Source organism: Hyperoodon ampullatus (genome assembly GCF_949752795.1).
Source record: "Hyperoodon ampullatus genome assembly, chromosome: 17".
Classification (NCBI taxonomy): domain Eukaryota; kingdom Metazoa; phylum Chordata; class Mammalia; order Artiodactyla; family Ziphiidae; genus Hyperoodon; species Hyperoodon ampullatus.
Genome location: NC_136930.1, coordinates 33980928 through 34007113, shown reverse-complemented (window position 1 = coordinate 34007113; position 26186 = coordinate 33980928). Strand labels below are relative to the sequence as shown.

General features: G+C 38.3%; 1 protein-coding gene across 1 annotated transcript in view; it reads left to right on the top strand.

Annotated features, from left to right (window-relative positions):
• Window positions 1-900: 900 nt before the first annotated feature.
• Window positions 901-26186, top strand: part of PIP4P2 (phosphatidylinositol-4,5-bisphosphate 4-phosphatase 2) — a gene marked incomplete at both ends in the record, with an annotated part of 95818 nt that continues 70532 nt past the window's right edge. The window contains one exon of the mRNA XM_079722538.1: window positions 901-1006. Within this exon, the coding sequence (XP_079578664.1) occupies window positions 901-1006 (106 nt within the window). The remainder of the gene's footprint in view (window positions 1007-26186) is intronic.

Below are 26186 nucleotides of genomic sequence, written 5' to 3'. Positions count from 1 at the left end.
TTAAGACATTACTAATGAAAATAGTTATTTGTCTTACATTATTCATAAACTTTATTATCATATATATGTCAGGGACAATACAGTACAAAAACAAAACTAAAATGACAACCTATCTTGTTAAACTAAACTTGTAAAAACCAACACACTATGCATAGTTTCAATAAGATACAGTTACTAGAGTGCCAAACAGATATTTAAAAATTAACAAGGAAAAGCAGGAAATGGCACTGCTCATACAAACATCTACTTCCTCTTAGACAACAGATGTTGAAAAATGATTTCCTAACAAAAGCAGCAGCCCTGGAGAAGGAATTGATAACCCTAGGAATAAGTTTTCTTTATATAATTGCTGCAAAGTTTGACAGCAAAGAACTCCTCTTCCTCCCTTGAGGAGCTAAACTTGGGTTTGTGATTGCTGTAGTTTTCCTGTAATCAAGCCACAGGCCTTTTGCCCCGTCTCAGGCTGCTCGTCACTCTTCTTTTTCCTTAGTTAAGGAAACGTGAAGTACAAAGAAGAAAGAGTTGTATCCCTTCCCGCCCACTTACCTCCTCTCTGCTTTCGGTTACTTGGCACCTTCCCTTCCCAGCGTTTCCCAGTCAGCCCTACTAAGTTCCCAGGGCTCCTGCTCCTCCCATTCTCCCCTCCCCCAGCTCTCCCGGGCCCTTTCTTTTATTTTTTTTTCCTTCATCCGCTCCCCTCCCCTAGGCGTGCTTCCCAGCGCGCTTCCCTTCCCCGCCTCTCGATCCCGCATCCCCCCTCCCTGCCCGCCTCCTACCTTGTGACACATCCCGGGTCCTCCCGGAGGCGGCTGCAGCGGCAGTAGCGCTAACAGCGCCTCCAACCGGAGCCGCAACCCCAGACTCAGCCTCCACCCCGGCCCCGGCGCCACTGCTGCAGTCATGGCTGCTGATGGGGTGGACGAACGCTCGCCTCTGCTCTCCGCATCCCATTCTGGAAATGTCACTCCCACGGCCCCACCATACTTACAAGAAAGCAGCCCCAGAGGTAAGGCAAGCATAGATCTTTCTACTTTGTAAGAAAAAGCCTAGGATGTAAAGACCAGGGAGCTCTGAGGCGGAGGCCAGCCTCTCACTTGGGCTGGGAGAGAGGGATGCTGACTGTGCCTTCTGAAGCAGAGCCTGCCTGCCTGAGAGCTTCACCGCAGGGCTTTCTCATGGTGTAGTGTGGCGTGTGTGAGTGTGTGCGTGTGTGTGTATTTCGCCCCTTCTTACCCACGGGTATGGGATGTGTGTGTGTGTGTGTGCACCCTGTCTTATCCACTGCTGTTGGTGTGTGTGTGTGTGTGTGTGTGTGTGTGTGTGTGTGTGTATTTCACCACTTCTGACCCAGGGGTACAGGATGTGACATGAATTTCCCAGGTTGGGCTTTGCTGTTTTAGAGCAGCTCCTAAGTGCAGCTGGATGGTTGTGCAAATCTTTCACAGTCATTCACAAATTCTTTCACGTTGCTGAGAAACCAGGAGTACTGCTCACCTTGGCATCTGTCCTTGAAAGGGCTTAGCTTGAAAAATATGCATTTCCTACCATTCATCCACCAGTGGTCTGTTCAATCAGGGAATTGCCTTAGCAAAAGGAGAAGAGTTAATCAATATTCCTAACATGTCTGAAATCTCTGCCCTTCCTTATTGCTTCTACTTGTAAGGAGTATGTGTTAGTTTTAGTGGTAAATGAGGAATAGAAGAGAAGATGGAATATTTTTGATGCATATCTGAGTGAGATTGAAATTGACTTTTAAAAGAAACCCAAGTTAATAAAATAAATATTTCTATTTATTTCTCTTCATAAGATGGAATCAAGAAAGATTTGATGGCAATGGGGTCTGAAGAAAGAAGGGGGAAATCTATTTACCAAACTATTCAATTTATTCCAAGATCTATCCTTGTTCTAAGCCTTTTAGTTGATTCCTATAGTAGAAATAAGGCGGAGTCAGTAGTTATAGAAAATGGAAGGCAAGACTTTAAAAAACCACTTAGAGTAGTGAAAAGATAGGTCGATTATGGCACTTGCAAATGTAGGTTAAGTGCATCTCTCCTTTTTGGCTGAATGTGAGACATTTAAAAACCTAAGGAGGCAAACATTAATGCCTTTGAAAATGTGGGTGGATCCTGTTTCCTGTAACACAACTTTTTCTACGTTCAAGTCTGGAATTGGAGCAGCTGTAGAGCAAGTCGAACTTGTCAAGTATTTAAAATTTCCATTTAATACTTCATAACTTGAAAAGCAATGATCTAGATCTTATTCCACACTTAACAAGAAGCAGGACAAAGGAAAAGGATGTTTAGCTGTGAATAATTTAGTGTGATTAATGAGTTGAGAAATAAGGCGCAAAATGATACAAAAGGTGCAAAATACTCACCCATAGAAAACCCAAAAGTCATGTTTGTTGATCAGCATTAAACATGTGTCAGAGGACACCTCTTGGGGGGAATTTCCTTAAAAGGCAAATTTGATGTTAATGTGTTTACTGTTATCTAAACTGTACGGTCTACAGCAGGTTTAAACACTTATTAATGACTGTTTCAATTTCATCAATTCACCCTTTTAAGACAAAATATTTGATGATTTATTGAGAGACAGAATTTAGATTTAAGAAATTGTCCCATAACAGATTTTCATGCCTCTATCTTGCATCTATGTTTTTTTGTTTTTAGTCAGAGAGTGGCTAAATTATCCCACAGAAATGGTCGTACTCACGGACCTGCTTGTAGACTTCTTTATCATTTGCCAAATAGTTGTTATTCTGATAAGACTTCTCAAAGCACAAAATACGGTACAAGTTTCAGCTCAGCCACTAAGAAAAAGAAGTTTCATTCCAGAAAACTTTTACCAAAGAAATTCAATGTGTTATAAAACAAAATTCAACTGAGTACATTTTAAAGATCTTATTGGCTTTATTTAGTGATTCATGAATCAGGCAGAATCCCGCCTAGCAGATAAAAAGGACCTCTAAGGAACTGTACAAAATTAAAGACTCATACAGGCAGAAGGGAGTGGGACAGGGAAGTTATACTAGCAAAATGTGGATTGGTTGTGGCAAGGTCACTTTTCTTTAGGGTATGGCAGGGGCTTATCAGGCAGATGACCTCACTAGTGCTGATCAGGAGATTTCTGATTGATTGGGTTAAGAGTCCATTTCTGAGAGAGGCATAAGTAACTCCATTTGGGGCCTGTTGTCTTGTTTGTAACAAATTTTTATCAAAAAGCTCTTTCTGCCTATTGTAGAACAATTTTTTTTCTTAACTCGTGAATGAGACAGGTTAGATAATTAGAAACACTAATTTCATATGGCATAATACCTAGGAAGCAAGAAGCATAAATGAGAAGTAAAAGGCTTTTTTTTTCTGCATTTTTGGCAAAATATCTTTTCTTAATAAATAACAAATAAGAATCTTGATAAATATTTTGAGTAAATACACAATATTTGATTCTAGAAGAACAGTGCTAATTACTCATTCAGTAATTCATCAGGTGGGACAACGTGCCAGAGACTGCTCTAGGTAAACAAGAGTAACCAAATCCATGCCCTCATGGAACATGAGGAAAAAGAATAAGTAAAGACATGGTTGAATCATTTCAGATTGTAAGAAACAGTCTGTCACTAGACCAAATATTTTCAGTAGTTGACAACAGTAGAGTTGAAGCTTGGGATTCAAAAGACCAGAAATAGAATGTACTTTTTGGGAAAGAACTTTGGTTTATGATAATTACCATCTATAATTACCCAGACATTAAAAATTTTTCATAGAAGTGGTTAATAGCCATAACTAGTGACTATTTTCTCCAATTCAAATCTTCGCTATTTGTGTAACCTTCTAAGAACAGGAATGTGAGATCCCACCCCAAGATGAAATATTCCATTTCAAATTGAAAGTTGATGGAGTGTTTATTTATAGACAAGTTATCAATAATGTAGTGGGGGAGCAGTTAGTATTTTGCATCTGGTTTCATTTGTGTAACAAATCCTCCTGGGTTTCTAAGTGGAATGTTTCTAGTGGTCTTTGCTGTCAGTACTGTATGCCTGCATAGAGTAGGAGGACATCACCTCTCCTGTGATTACAGTGCCCCATTTGGTATATTTGTCAGCTTTTGTTAAATCATAGAAATTAAAATCAAAGAGAGTTTTAGGCTCATTTGAAAGGAGGTTGGAAAAAATACCACAAAACATACAATTTGGCTATATTTGTTTGCTTTCTTTATGCATCTGCTAATTTTATAGGTAGGATGTGGCAAATGAATATGACCTCTAAATTTATGAGACGTCATCTGTGAAAAATGGTTTATATTTGGGTTGTCTAATTATGTATTGAATACGGGAATGTGATTATCTACTTCACTATAATTCTATAGGGAAAAGAGTACTTGTTATACAGAGATAGTTTCATTTGCTTAGTTTGTTTCTGTTATTCATTCAGCAAATAAATATTGGAGTACTAGCCAAGCTCTGTGGTAAGAAGGGAAAGACAGACATGGCTCCTCTTCCAGTCTAGTGGGGGGTATTGAGACATAAATTACATAATCATTCAAACAAATGCAAAAGTGCAGTGGGGATGAGGACGGTGCTAAAAATATATCCAGTGCCGTGAGAGTATATAATGAAAAGATTTAACCTGGTCAGGAAAGGCTTTCCTGAGACTTGATTTAGCTCTGAAAGCTGAGCAGTAGTTAACTTGGCAAGGAGGGGATTAGAACACTCTAAGCAAAAGAAAGAAAAAAAAAAGTATGTGCAAAAGCCTCTAGCAAGATAGAGTGTGGTAAGTACTAGGAACTGAAAGAAAGCTGGTGTGGTGAAAGTAGAAACAGCAATAGGGAATGTGCTGCAAAATGGGAGTGGAGAGGTTGGTGTGGTTCATATTCTCCAGAGACTCTCCTTAGAACTATGCTTTTTGATATTCAAGTCCTTAGATAGTCCTTCTCTTGAATCTGGGCTGACATTGTGATTGATTTTGGCCTACAGAATAAGGTAATAGAGAGCTGAATGACTTCGGAGACTAGGTCACAAGAGGTCTTGCAGCTTTTGCCTTGGTCTCTTATAAAGTACACTCTGAGGAAAGTAACTTATATAAGAATTTGAACATCCTGAGGCTGCCATGCTTTGAGGAACCCTTAGCTAGCCACCTGCAGAGGCTATATGGAGAGAGGGATGCCTGACCAGCCCTCAAACATGTGAGTGAAGAAGCCATCTTGGATGCCCATTTGAGCCTTCAGATGACTCCAAGCCAAGCCAAATTCTTACTGCACCTGCATGGCAGATTCTAGGTGATTAACATTCCAACTGAGTCTGAACAATCTACAGAATCATGAAAGCTAATAGTAAATTGTTGTTTTAAGCCCTAAGTCTTTGGGTGATTTGTTCTGCAGCAACAGATGACCAGAACAATAAGTATTAATCAGTGTATGCAGAGATGATTGGTCATGTTGAAGAATTTTGCCTTAAGCAAAGGGATGATCTGGTTAGATCTTTTATTATTTTTTAATTACTCTATCTATGGATTAGAGAATGAATTAGAGAAGGGCCAGAGTAGATGAGGATAGATGACTTTGAGTGGCTACTATAATGATTTGGACAAATCTGATAAACTGTGATGATAACTTGGACTCAGGTGGTGGTAGAAGTGGAGAGATAAATAGATGTTAGGAATTACTGAAGAGGGTTTGATGATAGATTGAATGTAGGAATGAGAGGGAGGTGGAAAGGATATTTCCTAGAATTCTGGCTTCTACAACTTGGTGTGATTGCCTACACTGAGGCAAAACACCAGAAGAAGACTAGGTTTTGAAGAATACAGATCATGAGCTTAGTTTTAGACATGATACATTTAAGGTGCTTTCAAATATCCAAGAAGCGATGTCAGATAGGCTATTGGATTTACAGGTATAGGGCTAAGAAATGAGATCTGGGCTGAAAATATAAAACTATGTTATTTACATATTGGTGATAGCCAAATACATGGATCTTGATTTAGAGTTTCCCAAAGCCCCATCAGTGTGCCACAGAATGTAACGAGATAGAACATACATGTGTTAAGATATGGATCATCCTCAGTCTTTGGAGTAGCAGAAACCTTTAGTCCAGTGGCCACCAGCTCTGAGTAGCTATACAAATATTGTTGTTTTCTGTGTGTACCAAAATGTGGAAAAGTTTGGGAAGCTTTATATGAGACCACTCAGGGAGAAAGCATAACAGAAAAGAAGAGAGAGCCTAGGACAAAGCTTTGAGAAACTCCCAAATTTAATGCGCAGTCAGATTAAGAAGAGCCTGCAAAAAGGCTGATAAGTGTCTTCCAGTGAGGTAGGATGAAAGCCAGGGGACTGTAAGATCACTGAATCAAGGGGAAGAAAACACTTCAAGAAAGGGGTGGTCAAACATGTCAAAAGCTACAAGAAAAAGCAAATAGATAAGGTCTAAAAAAATGTCATTTGAACTTAGTGCCATGGAAGTTATTAGTGACCTTAGTGAGAGTTTGTTTAGAAGCAGCAGGGGGGGTGGGGGTGGGGGTTTTGGTGTGATGAATTGGGAGAGTGGGATTGACATATATACACTAATATGTATAAAATGGATAACTAATAAGAACCTGCTGTATAAAAAAATAAATAAAGTAAAATTTAAAAAAAAGATACGTTTATATTCAAATCCTTTTTAAAGAATTGAAGAACTGTTCATTTCCATCTAATGTAATACTCTAATGTGCATTTATTTTAATTGTAAAATTACCTCAAAGCAACTTAACTTCAACGAAGAGGTTAATATTCCTTTATTCTGAAACACACTTAGATTTCCTATGAAACATAATTGCATTTTAGAAGGCATTGTCATTTCCTTTTCACCTTGTTTCACTTTAAAAAGTGTGTAAATTCGAAGTTGCTTGAGGAAATGTTTTCAGTGATTATAAAATAAATTGGCTCCTGGTTTGAGAGATAAGTTATTTAATATGAACTTTTGGACTTCTTACTTAGAAATTGTACAATAAATAAAGTATATTTTTACTGATCCTCTACCTGAAGAAATCTAAAGTTAAAAATGGTGCCTTACTTTAAAGAGAGGCAAAGATTTATTTCACTTGGAACTATGTTCTACACTAGACTAGAGTTTTACTAGGCACTAGAGTGTCTTGGTTCAGGCTGTTATAACAGAATACCATGGACTGGGTGGCTTAAACAGCAAACATTTATTTCTCACAGTTCTGGAGTCTGGGACATCCAGGATGGAGGCGCCAGCAGATTTGGTGTCTAGTGAGAACTCGTGGGTTGCAGACCCCCAACCTCTCTGTGTATCCTAATGTGGCAGAAGGAGGGCAAGAGAGCTCTTTTGGGTTCTTTCCATAAGAGCACTAGTGTCATTCATGAGGTCTCCACTCTCATGACCTAATCACCTCCCAAAGATCCCACCTCCTAATACCATCACATTGGGGTGTTAGGATTCAACATATGAATTTTGAGGGGACACAGCATTCAGTCCATTACACTGAGTTAGAGTCCTTGAATCTATTTGGGCAGTCTTAAATTTCGGAACCTCCTTACATCCTTGCAGAGTTTAAGGTTGGCTGTGGACCGGCAGGGAGAAATGATGTAGACCCAGGGACCCACACTATATGCACAACCAACTATAAGATTAAATTAAATTCTCATTTTATCAATATTTGCCAAGGTTTCTGAAACCCACTAGAAACCAGTTTGTCACAATGAATGGAAATAGATGCAGCATTTTTTTTTTTTTTTTTTTTTTTTTTTTTTGCGGTACATGGGCCTCTCACTGTTGTGGCCTCTCCCATTTTGGAGCATAGGCTCCGGACACGCAGGCTCAGCGGCCATGGCTCACGGGCCCAGCCGCTCCGTGGCATGTGGGACCTTCCCGGACCGGGGCACGAACCCGTGTCCCCTGCATCGGCAGGCGGACTCTCAACCACTGCATCACCAGGGAAGCCCCCGATGCAGCATATTTGGGAGCAGCTGCCGGAAGCTCCGTGAAGGTCCCAATATGGGTGTGGACCTGCTGTGATACTGAGAAAGTAGGGAAGCTTGATATTGTGCTGTGTGCTAAAGCTGATGCTCCATTTAAGGGAGTTTTTTTTCAAAATGTTTTTTTGTTTGTTTTTTACTGAAGTACAAATGATTTACAATGTTGTTTCAGGTGTACAGCCAAGTGATTCAGTTATACTATATATATATATAGTCTTTTTAAGATTCTTCTCCATTATAGTTTATTACAAGGTATTGAATATAGTTCCCTGTGCTGTACAGTAGATCCTTGTACAAAATTGTTCTTGAATCAAAATCTCCTTCAGTGAGACCACATCCTTATGAAGGGAAAATAGAGCCCAAACGTTGCTGAAGTATATCTGCTTCCAGTTTTCCAATATTATGGCAAGCCCATTTCTTATTATAATCCTTTTCTGTTATTCAGCAGGCATCAAGCTCTATGATTCTTTTATTCTATTTTATAATGCCCACATTTCCTCCTGGCTCTACCAAACATCTTTAAAACATTAATCAAGAAATGTTTCATTCAGTCAGTTATCATTTCAAATATTTGAGCACCTGTTATACTGTTCCAGATGCTAGGGAGCTTACATTTCAGTGAGAGATACATTTGGTAAGGATTATAACTCCAGAGAGTGAAGAGAACAAAGCAGGGCATGAGGACAGAGTAAATGGTGGTGCGGGGAGTATTTCAGGTAGTGTGTTCAGGAAAGATATCTCAAAGATGACAATTACTCAGAGATGCGAAAAATGAGTTGGAATCAGCTGTTGGAAGATTTAGGAGAGGAGTGTGTCAGGCAGCTGGAACAACAGGCACAAAACATGCTGTTATAAAACAAGGAGGACAGTTGTTTAGAGTGTAGTGACTTAGGGGAGTGTGGTAGAAGAAGTTAGAGGACTAGACTAGGAAGTCCAGGAGAGCTTTGTCAACTGAAAAAATGCACAATGTGAGAGTTATGAGTTAAGTTTTATTTGGGGCAAAATGAGAAATATAGGCTGGGAGACAGCCCCTCAGATACCTCTGAGGAACTGTTCCAAAGAGGTAAGGTGGGAAGTCAGTATATATGTGATTTTAGTGAAAGGGGTAGACATGCAATTAAGCCCACATTTTGGCAGAAGGTTGCTGCTAGTCATGAGAAGCAGATGTCTCCTTTAATGATTTTACTGCTTTTCTAGATGTAAGAAGATGCAAGAAATTGGGCTCATTATATCTTCCCCTGAAAGATACCTAACTCTCTGAAGGCCTGTTCTGCCAGTTTTTCCTGGGGAACATAGTGCCTCCTTCCTGATCTCTGCCGTGAACTCCTTTCAGGGTGTGTTGAAGGTCAGCAACTGCAGTGGCTAGTACTTCATCCTTGTAGAGGCAGATGGCGGGTGACAAGTTTTATGGCAGCTTTGTAGGCCACCCTCAGAAATGGGATTGTGTGCGGAGGATAATGGGAGGCCATGAAGGGCTTGGAGCAGACGAGAGACATGAGATATTAAATGTTTTACATTTAAGTAGATCATCCTGGTTGGTGTTTGGAGAATGAATTATTGGGTGAAAAATGATAAGAGGCTAATAAGACATGAAACTAATCAGGAGGCTGTTACAGTGGAATAGGCAAGAGGTAATGCTGTTCTGAACCAGGGTAGAGGTGATGGAAGCAGTGAAATATGGTTAGATTCAGGACATATTTTATGCATAGAGCAGAAGGACTTGCTGATGGATTGAATCAGTGGAAAGAAAGGAATCACAAATCTCAAAAATGACTTAAACAGCTAGGTAAAAAATTGCACTTTTTTCTAAAATGGGCAAACAGAAGGAGTTGGCTGTGTGTTGGGGGTGGTGGTGAGGAGAAGGACAGTGGAAATAAACATTTTGTTTTGAGAAGTGGAGTTTGAAATACCTCTAGTCATCATTCAATTGGAAATGTCCAGTATGCAATTGGATGTACAAATCTGGAGTCTGGGGAGAGATCAGGCCTGAAGAGTACATTTTATTCAACAATTATTTATTATATGTATGGTAATACTTCACTGTAGTGGGAGATGATGCTTTTGGCTTCTCATTTATTTCCAAGGATTCTTCAAACTATTTTCAGGAATGTCAGACTTCTAGGACAGAGCATTCTGTAAAAATCTTGCAAGATTTGCCAGATGCATACAGATGTGAGCTAGATAGCTCAGATGTTAGAAAGGAAAGTTGAAGGCAGTAAGCTACTATCTGCAAAGTGATCAATGGAAATGCTAATCCTTCCACTTTGAGGAAAAGCAGACAACCCTGAGTACAGCTTTACACTCAGCTGTTATGAGTTCCATTTTTATAAGGATGAAGAGATATTGCATAACCTGAGAATGACAACCCTTTAATAGTTCTTAAAAGGGAACACATTCTGCCTGCTATTCTTCTTTCAAGAGAACTTCCATACTTTTGTTTTGTGGATTGAGTAGGGAGTGCATCAGAGTTTGTGTTGCTTTGGCACTTTTCTAGATTTTTTTTCCTTTTCCTGGTTGCTGTTATAAAGTGAACTTCTTTTTCTTTGTAAGAATAAAAATAAATATGTGAAAAAGAAATGGAAAGTGTATCTCCTCTTCCTGGTCTTCAGGTAAGTTTCTCAAGCATTATATAACTAAATCCCTGTATAGTCTCAGAAATGATCTGCCACCAGGTGTAGTTTGGCCTGGGGGACCTGACACTTGAATTCTTTCTGCCAGTTACTAGCTGTTGACCTCAGAGTAGTTACTTTACATCTCTGGGCCTCAGTTTTCCACCTGAGAAGGAGTGGTGTAGTATGTTCCCTTTTGCTTTTATATTCCATAACACAGTTGTTCTTGGTAAGGAATCTGGATACATCTAAGAGAATATATCTGTGACTTTAAAATATAGATGATGATTATCTTTTTTTACCTCATTCTTTTACTTCCACTGTCCCTTTTTTACTTAAGTTTCTATTTCTTCCAGTACCCTTTTGAAAATTGCAAAGACAGTATTATTGAACATTAAGGAGTGTTACATGGCTCTTTTAAGCATCAGAAGACCAACTAGCGTGCAATATTTTTTTCTTCCATAGGAAGTATTTGTATGTGCCGCATGACCAGCCAGGGCATTCTATTCAAAGCATGTATTTCTAAAGGCAAAGGCAAAATATTTTTTCCTCCTATGCTTTGTCAAGTTGAGATAGTTAAGCTTCGCAGGTCCATAATATGGATTTAAAACCAGTATACAAGAAAGCCTCTAATAGTTCATCATTTGAACATGTGAAGCTTTAAAGTTTCAGAGATTAAAGTGCTAAGATTCACCATCCAGAGGAACAGCAATACATAGAAGCGATAGTGAGAAGATTTAAAGTAGAAGACTTTCACAGATGCCTGAGTTGTTATTAATCTTAGACCATAGGAATTTCCCAAATAAACATTGATTTCTACTGAGCTATATGGATTCTGCCAATTAATACAAAGTTATTTATAAGAAAACCATTTTCCAAGTTTACAGAATTCAGGGATCCTGTTCTGGTTCTCTATATAGAATGCTTTGCCTTGCTCAACAAAAGTATTTATATTTACTGCCAGTCCCTAATGAGGACATAGGTTATTATTAAAACTATCAGACATGCCTGAACACAAGATGACCTAAGTGAAAGCCATATGATCTTTTATGACCTAGTCTCAGAAGTCAAATATGGTGTCACTTCTGCCATGCTCTATTGGTCAAAGCAGTTATAAACCACCTGCACGTAAGGTGAAGGAATATAGACTTCAATTCTAATGGGATGAGTATCAAAGAATTTGCATTTTAAAATTTAATATTTTAAAACCACCACAATAAGCTGTGATATACCCACAAACTGGAACACTGTGCAGCTGGAAAAGAAATGAGGAAACTCTACGTACCATTGTGGGAAGGTTGCCAAGATATAAAATAAAGTGAAAAAAGCAAGATGAGGAAGGCATATTCCCTTTTTTGGTATGAAAGATGGAGAAAAGAGAATATGTGTATTACATATTACAGGTATATATTACCTGTACTAGGCTAAAGAAACACTGAAAGGATTAAAAAAATAGTAATTTAAGTGGAAATCTCTGAAGTGGGGCAAGGTAGATTGGCACAGAAATTGGAGTAACAATTCTAAGCATATATTTTTTACATTAATATTGATTTTTGAACCATGGAAATATGTTACTAATAAAAATTTAATGTATCAGAAAGCACTTTGGCCACATTATGTTATTGATCCTTGTAGAGTTTATCCTTGACTAGGACCCTGAACAATGAAACAAATGCTATTTTTTAGACTATGTCCCCACATCTCTATACAGGTCTTTGCAGTGGAACCTTATATTTCATTGTGTTTGTTTGATTTGGTCCATTACTCCCACTTGTCAAGATCTTAATAGGAAGAATCCTGTTTTGATATGGGAAATGTATCACTATGTGTATCTGCTTTTTCCTAAGACCATGCTCATTGCCTCATACCAGTATCATTTATTAGGCACTTCTGGTCTTCTCTAGATGAGTATTTACTTTGTGCTTCCTATGGGTAGATAAGTAGGAAAGGGATTTTGGAAACTGAAACATTCAAATTCTATCCATTCATCAAAGTCCTTTCTTTCCATGTAATCCTTTCTAATCTCTGTTACTGGACGATATATGTTCCCAAAGCAATATCTATCAACATTTCTACTATATATTTTAATACTTATTTGTGTACATGACCTTATCAAGGAAGACAAGGAGGGAGACAGGATTCTTGTATCTTTTATCTGTGAGTCCTACATAGTCTCTTGCATTTGATCTTATATTTCTAGGTACTCAAAAAGGATCAGTCATATGAATGAATGAGTGAGAAAACAAAGAAGGATGCCATCATGGTGATTTTGAAGTCACTTAGAGAGTGAAGGTTTTACAGGTTTACAGAAGAACATGAGAACAAAAGATGGAAGTGATCCGGCAGAGCATATAGCTGAATCCATTTGTTTCATTAAAAATGTCCACATAGCAAAGGAAGGATCTCCATCACTATACTTCATGCTGGCTACAATGAGGAATTCTCCTCTTAATGGATTAACTTCTGGATTTTTTAAATTAATTGCTATATTTTAAAATAAAATTTAATTGACCCATGTGGTAGAAATATCTAAGCACTAGAATTTAAGGGATTTATTCACTAAATATGCTTAAAAAATAAATATTGTTTCTAAGAGGTTCAGTTCATTCCATATATTGTATCTGATTTTGCTTAGATTTATGGTGAATATGTCCCAAATTCTAAAATTACTAAACTAGTGACTTTTATCTATAATCTATTAATCCCTAGGTCATTTTTTTAAAAAATGAGTGAAATATTTCAAGATAGAAAAATACTGAGTATAATATAATCATTCATATATCATCACCTAATTCTATCAGACCTTAACATTATGCCACACTGTTTCATATATTGAAGCAAATAAAACACTGCAAATCCAGTTGAACTTTTTCCCTTCCCCATATACTGAGGTAATTTCCCCCCTCATATTTTCTCATCTAAAATGTCTTAAAACAAATTTTGGGTTCAGTTATATTTAAGTATATTTTATAACTGTGATTCATGAATACTTGTAACCTGCAAGTTATCATTTAGTGTGTATACCTAGGTATATGCAAAGGAGTGTCTTGCCTTCTCTTAGAAAAAGAAAGTCTGTAAGAGTGAAAATGAGCTGTCTAGGAAGAGTGACAGGGTAGGAATCTGTTACCTCCTCTGGCTATGGGAGGAGTTTCTAAATTTCTAGGCAGGTACATTTTTTGCCTTGGAAACAATTTGCTTTTCTGTAACACATGCTTTCTTGGAAGCAATATTGTAAATAAAAAATTAAGAATGGAGCCATGCATATACAAACAATATGATTTCACATAAATCGTGTCAGAAAAAATTGTATTTTTTTCAATAAAAATAAACACAGTAGTTGATAAAATGAGAGAATATGTAACTTATTAACTGCCAATACTGGAAGGAAGTACTAGTACCACAAATGAAATGCATTAGAATGAGGTAAAAATATTGCCTAATGAGAAATAGAAAAGACAGAGCAGAAGTTTTTGTCATCTGGGAATTTGTCACTGGCAGATCACTGGGCATTTCTTGCCAGTATCTCCAGTTATATGGCAGCATTTTGATACAACCCAAATGCCTAAGACCACTAAGGGAGGGAAAAATAGCAGATAAACTACCCATAGTGAAATTCAGTACTCATCATCACCAGCTGTATAAGAATACCCAGTTTGTTGTTGCCTTGGGGCCTACCATGGACCCACATAAAATCCTACAAGCAATACTAGAGGCACTAGGATGTAGATTGGTATTGGTGCCAAGCTGATTTCATGACCAAACTTAGTAAGGTATAGCTGTTTTTCTAGAGCTGCAGTTTGGAGAAAGGAGTTAATGGTTAAAATATAGAGAGAGATTGCAGTACTTGAATGCTAAATTGTGCTAGAGTGACTCTTCTCTTCCCTCCCCTACTCCTCGCTCCTGACACACTGTACCTTAGTCAGGTTTACATACCCCTCTTTTATACTCCCAAAGTCCCGTGCGTGCATATCCTTGTTAGAGCACTTACCACACCAAGTTGTACTTGTAGTTTTACTGTCTTTCTACATGTTAAGAATGTGAGCTCTTTGAGCCCTGGGGTACGCCTCCTTCTCCATAGTATCCCTGACATACATCCAGTACAGCACCTGGTACAGAACAGATGCTAAGTACTTGTGACTGAGTGCTAACTAACTCTTGGAAATCCACCATAGAGGGCCTTGTCGGGCTGCGGCTTTTTGCCTGACTATAGCTGAAGGCCTCTTGACTTCCTTTAGCATCAGAGCTCATAGAGGGTGTTATATCACATCTCCTCAGTTACAAAACTAGAATTGCCCTGGAGCAGCAGTCAAACTTAGAAAATGAGTGAGTTATTACCATCCCTACATCTTTCATAGTAGCACTGCCTCTGTAGTCCTTCCAGGGAATGTGGAGCTGCTCTTGGTAGAAGATCCAGGGACCCTCTGTGTGACCCTTCCTACCTTAATCTGTGGGCCAGGGAACCAATTTAGGTATTTGTTGGTTGACAAGAATGTCTGTTCCAATAATATATTCAGAAACTGGGAAAATAACTTCAGCGTGGGTACCCAGATTTACTGGGACCACTATGGGTGGATCTGGGGAAAGACTCCATCTGTAACCTGATGGCCATCTATAACCTCTCTGACAGGTCGCCCACATTGGAGTTTTGAGTCTTGAGGAATTAGCACCATTTACGAGCCAGTTTCTAGCAATACCTGAAATATCTGGGTATTTTCATTTTCCCCAGTGAATAGTCACTCTAGTAAATGATCTCAGGTCTTTGGGGGAAACTTGGAGATTTATAATATATACTTATAGTAGTGTTGCTGAATCATTTGTCAGAGGCATCAACAAACCCTCAATAAAGATGCTCTGGGTCTGTGAATTGGCTTTGTTGGAAACTGGTTGAAAAACTAGGACTCATCACTGTGGCTACTCAAGTCAGGTCGCTGGTTTTAAGACCTAGATTTTTCTATCATATATAACCAAGTAACATTTGTGTAGGTTACCCATCCAATTCATTCTTAGGCTTATTTCAATGAGCCACTGCCAAAGGTCCTTATGGATCAACATTTTCTAATATCCACTATTTCCCATTACATTAAATGTACCCACTTTGTCTTTGACTTTTAAGTGCTGCCATTTGGCCTCTGTTACTCTGGGATTCCATGATCTCAACTGGAGTCATCCTGCACTGTAATGCCTGGCCTATGTAGGAGAGTCACCACAGCAGAATGCTTGTGTTCCCCTAAATAATGTATAAATCAATGCCTTAGTTAAAGGCATATCCTCTGGGTCCTCTCAGGGGATGTAGTGGGGTGTGGGATGCAGATTTCATATGATAAACTCACTCTAACATTCCTGACTCCTTAAACCTTTGATTGCTTCTTCTGCATCATGCTAGGCCAAGTCTCATCAAACCAACAAGTAAACTGACAGAGCCACTTCCAGATTTAAAACAAACATTGAAACCAGAACATTTGTCAAGTATACCTGGATTATTAAATTTGGCTCAACTCAGTGTTATATTCCATCCTTTTTGCTTTAACCCCCATAGGATTCACTGCCACACATATTCTCCAGGTTTCTGACAATATATATTATCAAAACACTGCAATTCTCTTGAGGTGTTAGTTGCTTCTTTCTGAGTCACATTTTGTACTTGTCCTCCTAAAGCTTGTTGAGATCTGATCCTAGTTTATGGGTCTTGAGGCAACAAGGGGTTTGATGATGGGTCTTAAGGAAAATGGTCATTTCCTTGTAAGACAACTACTTCAGGTGAGGTTATTACAGTTTTCCATTAAAAGGAGGCTCATATTCTCAGACATAAGAAGAAATGTTGTGTTCCACTCACAAGGGAGGCTCAGAGTGACTCAGGAGTGTAAGATTCTCAGCTCTGTTTGGGTACAACTAGATGGCCCCATTCCAAGTTTCAGAGTTCCTCTTCTTTGCAATCAGTGTCCTAAGTTTCACATGGCAGACTTGGTAAGGCTCTGGGTTTCCCTGACCTTATAATTTAGCTATCTATACAATTAAATTTTGTGTTTGATTTTCAGCAATATAAGCCCTGTGAGAATTAGAAATAAGCAATATTTTTAGGGCTGCAATAGAAGTTCTCTGACCATGACTTGTGCTGAGAGTTTAAAGACCTGAGCTTTTCATTTTACCCCATATCACAATCCACACAGTAATTATTACTGCCATAATGGTCAAGTAAAGGAGCCTCAAATATCACAATAATCTATAGGGGATAATCTGATTCACCAGGATGCCACTACATGCCATCAATCACTACCATACCATGTCTCACTGGTAAAGGAGCTCAGCACTGCATTCAAGCCCAAGACATGACCAACCCATTTTTGAGGGTTTGTTTCCTGAGATTACAACTGGTATGAGCTTTATAACAGTTAGGACCTGAAGATAGAAACCAAACAATATAATATAACAGAAAGAATTAATTTGGTATAAAGTTGTTAAGTAGGTAACTAAAAGGTAAAAATATTACTCTAACTTATCAAATAGGTATTAAATGCAGGAAGCAGCTATTACCTCTAGGGCTGTGAGAACAAAGGGAAGAGATTGGAATTATTAAAATTTAGCAATTTAGAGGAACATAACTGAAACATGACTTCTCAGAGGCACCAGCCCACTGGTGGTGATGTCTCTGAGCCCTGGAGAAAGATTTTGTACACCTGGAGAAAGGCCTACAAGCCCCTTCTTCCTCCTTCAACCTTGCAGGTTCTGTTTATCACCTCTTATTAACAAAACATAACCTGCAGCCAGCTGGCAAAGAAAAAATGTGGTTTGGAGAGTTTTAGCACCAGCATGACAAAGCATAGAAGGGTGGATTTGGAGCTGAAAGTCAGTAGCCTAATAGCTGGCACATTTACCTTCCAAACTGACTTTAGCCAGATGGATCCTTATGAGGGTATAATGGTTCTAGAAGAATCCAAGAGTCTCCTGGAATAGTTTTATTTCTTTGGTTTCAGAGAGGGGAGGAACAGAAGGTGGTCTTCCCTTTCTCTGTGTTGAACTGGACTGGAGAGGTTTTACACAGGAAGTAGATATCCCATAGCAGCCAAGGGCAACCTGTCCCTAACCATACTCTCCACAAAAATCCTGTGGAGGAGAAAAAGCCAGAGCTTTCCTCACAGGCTGGTCCTTTATACTTTTCTTGCTCATCCTATATTCATAGTGTTCTAAATTATCTCTCATTTAAATCTGATGTCATTTTTCAACCTTGGTACATCTTTGTCAAGGGCCAGAATGACTGCATATAAGACTGTATTAGTGAAGTAAGTGAATTAAACTGGAAAATATTGTCACTGCAGAGATTTATAAAGGAATAACTGAGATAATAAAGATCAGAGCTATCCAGCAAAACATTTGCAGCCTTTAAAATGCTATATCTGGGTATATCTGGTAAAAACTGAAGTATGGATTATTACACCAGGATGAATTAGCAGGAAAAAGGAGCTTTTGGGCATAAAATAGATAAATTAGGTTGATGTTTATGATGGGAACGTGTAATTTGATCACTTGTGGGTTTATAGAATAATAATGGTTCCTTTTGAGTGTTTTAAGGAAGACCATTATGTATGCCTTGTGATCTATGTTATTTTGTCTTGTCTCTTTTATGAGTCTCAGTTTTTCTGTGAATTTTTTATCATGAACTAATTCTTTCTTCATATTATGTTCTAATTTTCATTTTCCCTGACTCTTCTTTCTCCTCCTCCTAATCCCCTTTAACTCAGATCTGATTCTTGTCTAAGTATTTGTGCAGAATCCCCATTAGTCCTTACATCTTTTCCCTATATTAAATCATTATTCATTAAGAGAGGCAGCTGTCATTATGGAGTGACCTCTGGGAGTAGAGTCAGCTCTTGGCTTTGCTGAAGTGCTGTATAAAAGTCTACTAAGAAGTCAGAATCTCTGGTCTTCAGTTTTCTCTTCCATAAAATGAAGAAATTAGACTAAATACTAGACTAAGATTGCTTGAATTTCTAACACTGTATAATTCTGGAACTTTGAGGGGGTTTTTCAGGTTTGAGAACTACTGGTCTAACAAATACTGCTCACTTGGAGAAAAAAGGTTTTTCACTTAGGCAAACCCCATAGAGAAAATGATCATTGTTTAAATAACAAGTAAGACTCTTCCAAAATGAAGAACTTTTGTGACTCTTAATATCCAAAAATCCCAAGTTCTGAGATTACAGTGGACTTTTATCCAGGGCAGAAATTTAAAATAGGTATAATAGTGGTGATCTGTTGACTGTTTTAAAGTGAAAAGAGACAAAATGAACAATCTAAGTTGCTAATTAGTGCAGGTTTACTGACAGTGAAATAAATTTCTGTAATTACAAGTCGTTTACAAGAGAAGATGGAGTTGTAGGTCAAGGTTTCCTTGGGATAAAAGTACAAGAAATATCTCTAAATCAGTTTAGTGCTAAAGTAATTAATGGACAGAAAGTTGAAATTATAGGCCTGAAAGCACTGTTTAATGGAGCAGTTAGGCTGCAACATCTGTCATTCTATTGATCTCTTGGATTGATTGTACTTATCTGGTGGGTCAGGCCAGTGTCCCCTGTCCACTTCCCTCTCTCAGTGCATGATTTGGAGAGGGTATTCTGTATATAGAAGAGAGCCTTTTTTTCAGTCATGCTGTACTCCCCTACTAGGACCCCAGCTCCTCTTCAAGGAGAGTAGTGGTAATATACTTAGTATCATTTTCCCAGGAGAAATAGATGAGCCTGATAAATTTCAGTGATTCAGTTATTCATTCATTTAGTCATCCATCATCCATTCAATAAATATGTGAGCACCTGTCATAGAACAAGCACTATAACAAGTGCTGTATCAGTCCTGAACAAGCCAAACATGACCTTGGCCTCATGGAGCTTATAGTCTCTCCCATTTTAGACTTCTAATCCTCACTCATTCTTTCCCCCTCCTTCCACTTCCCAAGGCTCCAGAAGATTCTGGCATATTTTTGTCATTGAAAGCTTTTCTTTTTGTACAGGTTAAAAATTATATAGTACAAGTCTTAGAGGAAAAGTTCACAGGGTTTTGTTGGTTTTCATACACTTCAAATGTCTCAGAACCAAATAAGATCAACCATTAAAATCTTTAGGAGATTCCACTGAGCAAAACTTTTGCCAGTTGGAGTGAATGGGTTTTACCATCCTTATATGTAGCTGCAATGTGTGGCCTCTTCCCCTCACCCTCAATGCCCTTGTTTTCTTTGTGAAATTATCTTGTCTTTACATTTCTTTTCTATCACACTATGTAAGGTGGAAACATGGAATTAATGGGAGACCTACTTTATGTTACTTTATAACTGAAGGAAAAGGTAAAAGAAGAAACTTTTATTAATAATGCTATTGCTAATAATTATTTTTAAAAAAGATTTATTATTACACACCAGGCAGTGTGTCTTGAATTTCTAGTGAGGTGTGTATGCTTCTTCCCAGAACAATACCTTCTTTACCGAGATCTGATAAAGTAATCTGCAAATTGCACAGGCTCAAATGTATTTTGACACATTGATCCTTTAACCTGTTTTTTCTTCTTGATTAATACATTACAAGTCATTCTGCATCAACCTTAAATTCTTTCAAGGATTTAAAACTATTTTTTGTTTGTTTTTTGAATTTTATTTATTATTTTTTATACACCACGTTCTTATTACTTATCTGTTTTATACATATTAGTGTATATATGTCAATCCCAGTCTCCCAATTCATCCCACCCCCACCACCCTTGGTGTCCATACATTTGTTCTCTACATCTGTGTCTCTATTTCTGCCTTGCAAACCGGTTCACCTGTACCACTTTTCTAGATTCCACATGTATGCGTTAATATACGGTATTTGTTTTTCTCTTTCTGACTTACTTCACTCTGTATGACAGTCTCTATGGCCGTCCCATGTCTCTACAAATGACCCAATTTCGTTCCTTTTGATGGCTGAGTAATATTCCATTGTATATATGTATCACATCTTTATCCATTCGTCTGTCGGGCATTTAGGTTGCTTCCATGACCTGGCTACTGTAAATAGTGCTGCAATTGAACATTGGTGTGCATGTGTCTTTTTTTTTTTTTTTTTTTTTTTTTTTTTATTAGTTTCTGCTTTATAACAAAGTGAATCAGTCATACATATACATCTGTTCCCCCATCCCCTCCCTCATGCATCTCCCTCCCTCCCACCCTCCCCATCCCACCCCTCCAGGCGGTCACAAAGCACCGAGCTGATCTCCCTGTGCTCTGCGGCTGCTTCCCACTATCTATCTACCTTACGTTTGGTAGTGTATATATGTCCATGCCTCTCTTTCCCTTTGTCACAGCTTACCCTTCCCCCTCCCCATATCCTCAAGTCCATTCTCAAGTAGGTCTGTGTCTTTATTCCCGTTTTACCCCTAGGTTCTTCATGACATTTTTTTTTTTTTAAATTCCATATATATGTGTTAGCATACGGTATTTGTCTTTCTCTTTCTGACTTACTTCACTCTGTATGACAGACTCTAGGTCTATCCACCTCATTACAAATAGCTCAGTTTCGTTTCTTTTTATGGCTGAGTAATATTCCATTGTATATATGTGCCACATCTTCTTTATCCATTCATCCGATGATGGACACTTAGGTTGTTTCCAGCTCCAGGCTATTGTGAATAGAGCTGCAATGAACATTTTGGTACATGTCTCTTTTTGAATTATGGTTTTCTCAGGGTATATGCCTAGTAGTGGGATTGCTGGGTCATATGGTAGTTCTATTTTTAGTTTTTTAAGGAACCTCCATACTGTTCTCCATAGTGGCTGTACCAATTCACATTCCCACCAGCAGTGCAAGAGTGTTCCCTTTTCTCCACACCCTCTCCAGCATTTATTGTTTCTAGATTTCTTGATGATGGCCATTCTGACTGGTGTGAGATGATATCTCATTGTAGTTTTGATTTGCATTTCTCTAATGATTAATGATGTTGAGCATTCTTTCATGTGTTTGTTGGCAGTCTGTATATCTTCTTTGGAGAAATGCCTATTTAAGTCTTCTGCCCATTTTTGTATTGGGTTTTTTGTTTTTTTGCTATTGAGCTGCATGAGCTGCTTATACATTTTGGAGATTAATCCTTTGCCAGTTGCTTCATTGGCAAATATTATCTCCCATTCTGAGGGTGGTCTTTTGGTCTTGTTTATGGTTTCCTTTGCTGTGCAAAAGCTTTGAAGTTTCATTAGGTCCCATTTGTTTTTCTTTGTTTTTATCTCCATTTCTCTAGGAGGTGGGTCCAAAAGGATCTTGCTGTGATTTATGTCATAGAGTGTTCTGCCTATGTTTTCCTCTAAGAGTTTGATAGTTTCTGGCCTTACATTTAGGTCTTTAATCCATTTTGAGCTTATTTTTGTGTATGGTGTTAAGGAATGATCTAATCTCATACTTTTACATGTCCTTGTCCAGTTTTCCCAGCACCACTTATTGAAGAGGCTGTCCTTTCTCCACTGTACATTCCTGCCTCCTTTAACAAAGATCTGTTGACCATATGTGTGTGGGTTTATCTCCGAGCTTTCTATCCTGTTCCATTGATCTATCTTTCTGTTTTTGTGCCACTACCATATTGTCTTGATTACTGTAGCTTTGTAGTATAGTCTGAAGTCAGGGAGCCTGATTCCTCCAGCTCCGTTTTTCGTTCTCAAGATTGCTTTGGCTATTCGGGGTCTTTTGTTTTTCCAAACAAATTTTGAAATTTTTTGTTCTAGTTCTGTGAAAAATGCCAGTGGTAGTTTGATAGGGATTGCAATGAATCTGTAGATTGCTTTGGGTAGTAGAGTCATTTTCACAATATTGATTCTTCCAATCCAGGAGCATGGTATATCTCTCCATCTATTTATATCATCTTTAATTTCTTTCATCAGTGTCTTATAATTTTCTGCATACAGGTCTTTTGTCTCCTTAGGTAGGTTTATTCCTAGATATTTTATTCTTTTTGTTGCAATGGTAAATGGGAGTGTTTTCTTGATTTCATTTTCAGATTTTTCATCATTAGTGTACAGGAATGCCAGAGATTTCTGTGCATTAATTTTGTATCCTGCTACTTTACCAAATTCATTGATTAGCTCTAGTAGTTTTTCGGTAGCATCTTTAGGATTCTCTATGTATAGTATCATGTCATCTGCAAACAGTGACAGCTTTACTTCTTCTTTTCCAATTTGGATTCCTTTTATTTCCTTTTCTTCTCTGATTGCTGTGGCTAAAACTTCCAAAACTATGTTGAATAAGAGTGGTGAGAGTGGGCAGCCTTGTCTTGTTCCTGATCTTAGTGGAAATGGTTTCAGTTTTTCACCATTGAGGACAATGTTGGCTGTGGGTTTGTCATATATGGCCTTTATTATGTTGAGGAAAGTTCCCTCTATGCCTACTTTCTGCAGGGTTTTTATCATAAATGGGTGTTGAATTTTGTCGAAAGCTTTCTCTGCATCTATTGAGATGATCATATGGTTTTTCTCCTTCAACTTGTTAATATGGTGTATCACATTGATTGATTTGCGTATATTGAAGAATCCTTGCATTCCTGGAATAAACCCCACTTGATCATGGTGTATGATCCTTTTTTTTTTTTTTTTTTTTTTTTGTGGTATGCGGGCCTCTCACTGTTGTGGCCTCTCCCGTTGCGGAGCACAGGCTCCGGATGCGCAGGCTCAGCAGCCATGGCTCACGGGCCCAGCCGCTCCGCGGCATATGGGATCCTCCCAGACCGGGGCACGAACCCGTATCCCCTGCATCGGCAGGCGGACTCTCAACCACTGCGCCACCAGGGAGGCCCTGTATGATCCTTTTAATGTGCTGTTGGATTCTGTTTGCTAGTATTTTGTTGAGGATTTTTGCATCTATGTTCATCAGTGATATTGGCCTGTAGTTTTCTTTCTTTGTGACATCCTTGCCTGGTTTTGGTATCAAGGTGATGGTGGCCTCGTAGAATGAGTTTGGGAGTGTTCCTTCCTCTGATATTGTTTGGAAGAGTTTGAGAAGGATGGGTGTTAGCTCTTCTCTAAATGTTTGATAGAATTCGCCTGTGAAGCCATCTGGTCCTGGGCTTTTGTTTGATGGAAGATTTTTAATCACAGTTTCAATTTCAGTGCTTGTGATTGGTCTATTCATATTTTCTATTTCTTCCTGAGTCAGTCTTGGTATGTTGTGCATTTCTAAGAATTTGTCCATTTCTTCCAGGTTGTCCATTTTATTGGCATAGAGTTGCTTATAGTAATCTCTCATGATCTTTTGTATTTCTGCAGTGTCAGTTGTTACTTCTCCTTTTTCATTTCTAATTCTACTGATTTGAGTCTTCTCCCTTCTTTTCTTGATGAGTCTGGCTAATGGTTTGTCAATTTTGTTTATCTTCTCAAAGAACCAGCTTTTAGTTTGGTTGATCTTTGCTATCGTTTCCTTCATTTCTTTTTCATTTATTTCTGATCTGATCTTTATGATTTCTTTCCTTCTGCTAACTTTGGGGGTTTTTTGTTCTTCTTTCTCTAATTGCTTTAGGTGCAGGGTCAGGTTGTTTACTCGAAATGTTTCCTGTTTCTTAAGGTGGGATTGTATTGCTATAAACTTCCCCCTTAGAACGGCTTTTGCTGCGTCCCATAGGTTTTGGGTCGTCGTGTCTCCATTGTCATTTGTTTCTAAGTATTTCTTAATTTCCTCTTTGATTTCTTCAGTGATCACTTCGTTATTGAGTAGTGTATTGTTTAGCCTCCATGTGTTTGTATTTTTTACAGATCTTTTCCTGTAATTGATGTCTAGTCTCATAGCATTGTGGTCGGAAAAGATACTTGATACAATTTCAATTTTCTTAAATTTACCAAGGCTTGATTTGTGACCCAAGATATGATCTATCCTGGAGAATGTTCCATGAGCACTTGAGAAAAATGTGTATTCTGTTGTTTTTGGGTGGAATGTCCTATAAATATCAATTAAGTCCATCTTGTTTAATGTATCATTTAAAGCTTGTGTTTCCTTATTTATTTTCATTTTGGATGATCTGCCCATTGGTGAAAGTGGGGTGTTAAAGTCCCCTACTATGATTGTGTTACTGTCGATTTCCCCTTTTATGGCTATTAGTATTTGCCTTATGTATTGAGGTGCTCCTATGTTGGGTGCATAAATATTTACAATTGTTATATCTTCTTCTTGGATCGATCCCTTTATCGTTATGTAGTGTCCTTCTTTGTCTCTTCTAATAGTCTTTATTTTAAAGTCTATTTTGTCTGATATAAGAATTGCTACTCCAGCTTTCTTTTGATTTCCATTTGCATGGAATATCTTTTTCCATCCCCTTACTTTCAATCTGTATGTGTCTCTAGGTCTGAAGTGGGTCTCTTGTAGACAGCATATATATGGGTCTTGTTTTTGTATCCATTCAGCCACTCTGTGTCTTTTGGTGGGAGCATTTAGTCCATTTACATTTAAGGTAATTATTGATATGTATGTTCCTATTCCCATTTCCTTAATGGCTTTGGGTTCGTTATTGTAGGTATAGTCCTTCTGTTGTGTTTCTTGCCTAGAGAAGTTCCTTTAGCATTTGTTGTAAAGCTGGTTTGGTGGTGCTGAACTCTCTCAGCTTTTGCTTGTCTGTAAAGGTTTTAATTTCTCCATCAAATCTGAATGAGATCCTTGCTGGGTAGAGTAATCTTGGTTGCAGGTTTCTCTCCTTCATCACTTTAATTATGTCCTGCCACTCCCTTCTGGCTTGTAGAGTTTCTGCTGAGAGATCAGCTGTTAACCTGATGGGGATTCCCTTGTGTGTTATTTGTTGTTTTTCCCTTGCTGCTTTTAATATGATTTCTTTGTGTTTAATTTTTGACAGTTTGATTAATATGTGTCTTGGCGTATTTCTTCTTGGATTTATTCTGTATGGGACTCTCTGTGCCTCCTGGACTTGATTAACTATTTCCTTTCCCATATTAGGGAAGTTTTCAACTATAATCTCTTCAAATATTTTCTCAGTCCCTTTCTTTTTCTCTTCTTCTTCTGGAACGCCTATAATTCGAATGTTGGTGCGTTTAATGTTGTCCCAGAGGTCTCTGAGACTGTCCTCTGTTCTTTTCATTCTTTTTTCTTTATTTTTCTCTGCATCAGTTATTTCCACTATTTTATCTTCCACCTCACTTATGCGTTCTTCTGCCTCAGTTATTCTGCTATTGATCCCATCTAGAGTATTTTTCATTTCATTTATTGTGTTTTTAATCGATGCTTGATTCATCTTTAGTTCTTCTAGGTCCTTGTTAACTGTTTCTTGCATATTGTCTATTCTATTTCCAAGATTTTGGATCTGGGAAATAGAATCTTGGATCAGCTTTACTATCATTATTCTGAAATCTTTTTCAGGTAGACTGCCTATTACCTCTTCATTTGTTAGGTCTGGTAGGTTTTTATCTTGCTCCTTCACCTGCTGTGTGTTTTTCTGCTTTCTCATTTTGCTTATGTTACTGTGTTTGGGGTCTCCTTTTTGCAGGCTGCAGATTCGTAGTTCCCGTTGTTTTTGGTGTCTGTCCCCCGTGGCTAAGGTTGTTTCAGTAGGTTGTGTAGGCTTCCTGGTGGGGGGGACTAATGCCTGTGTTTTGGTGGTTGA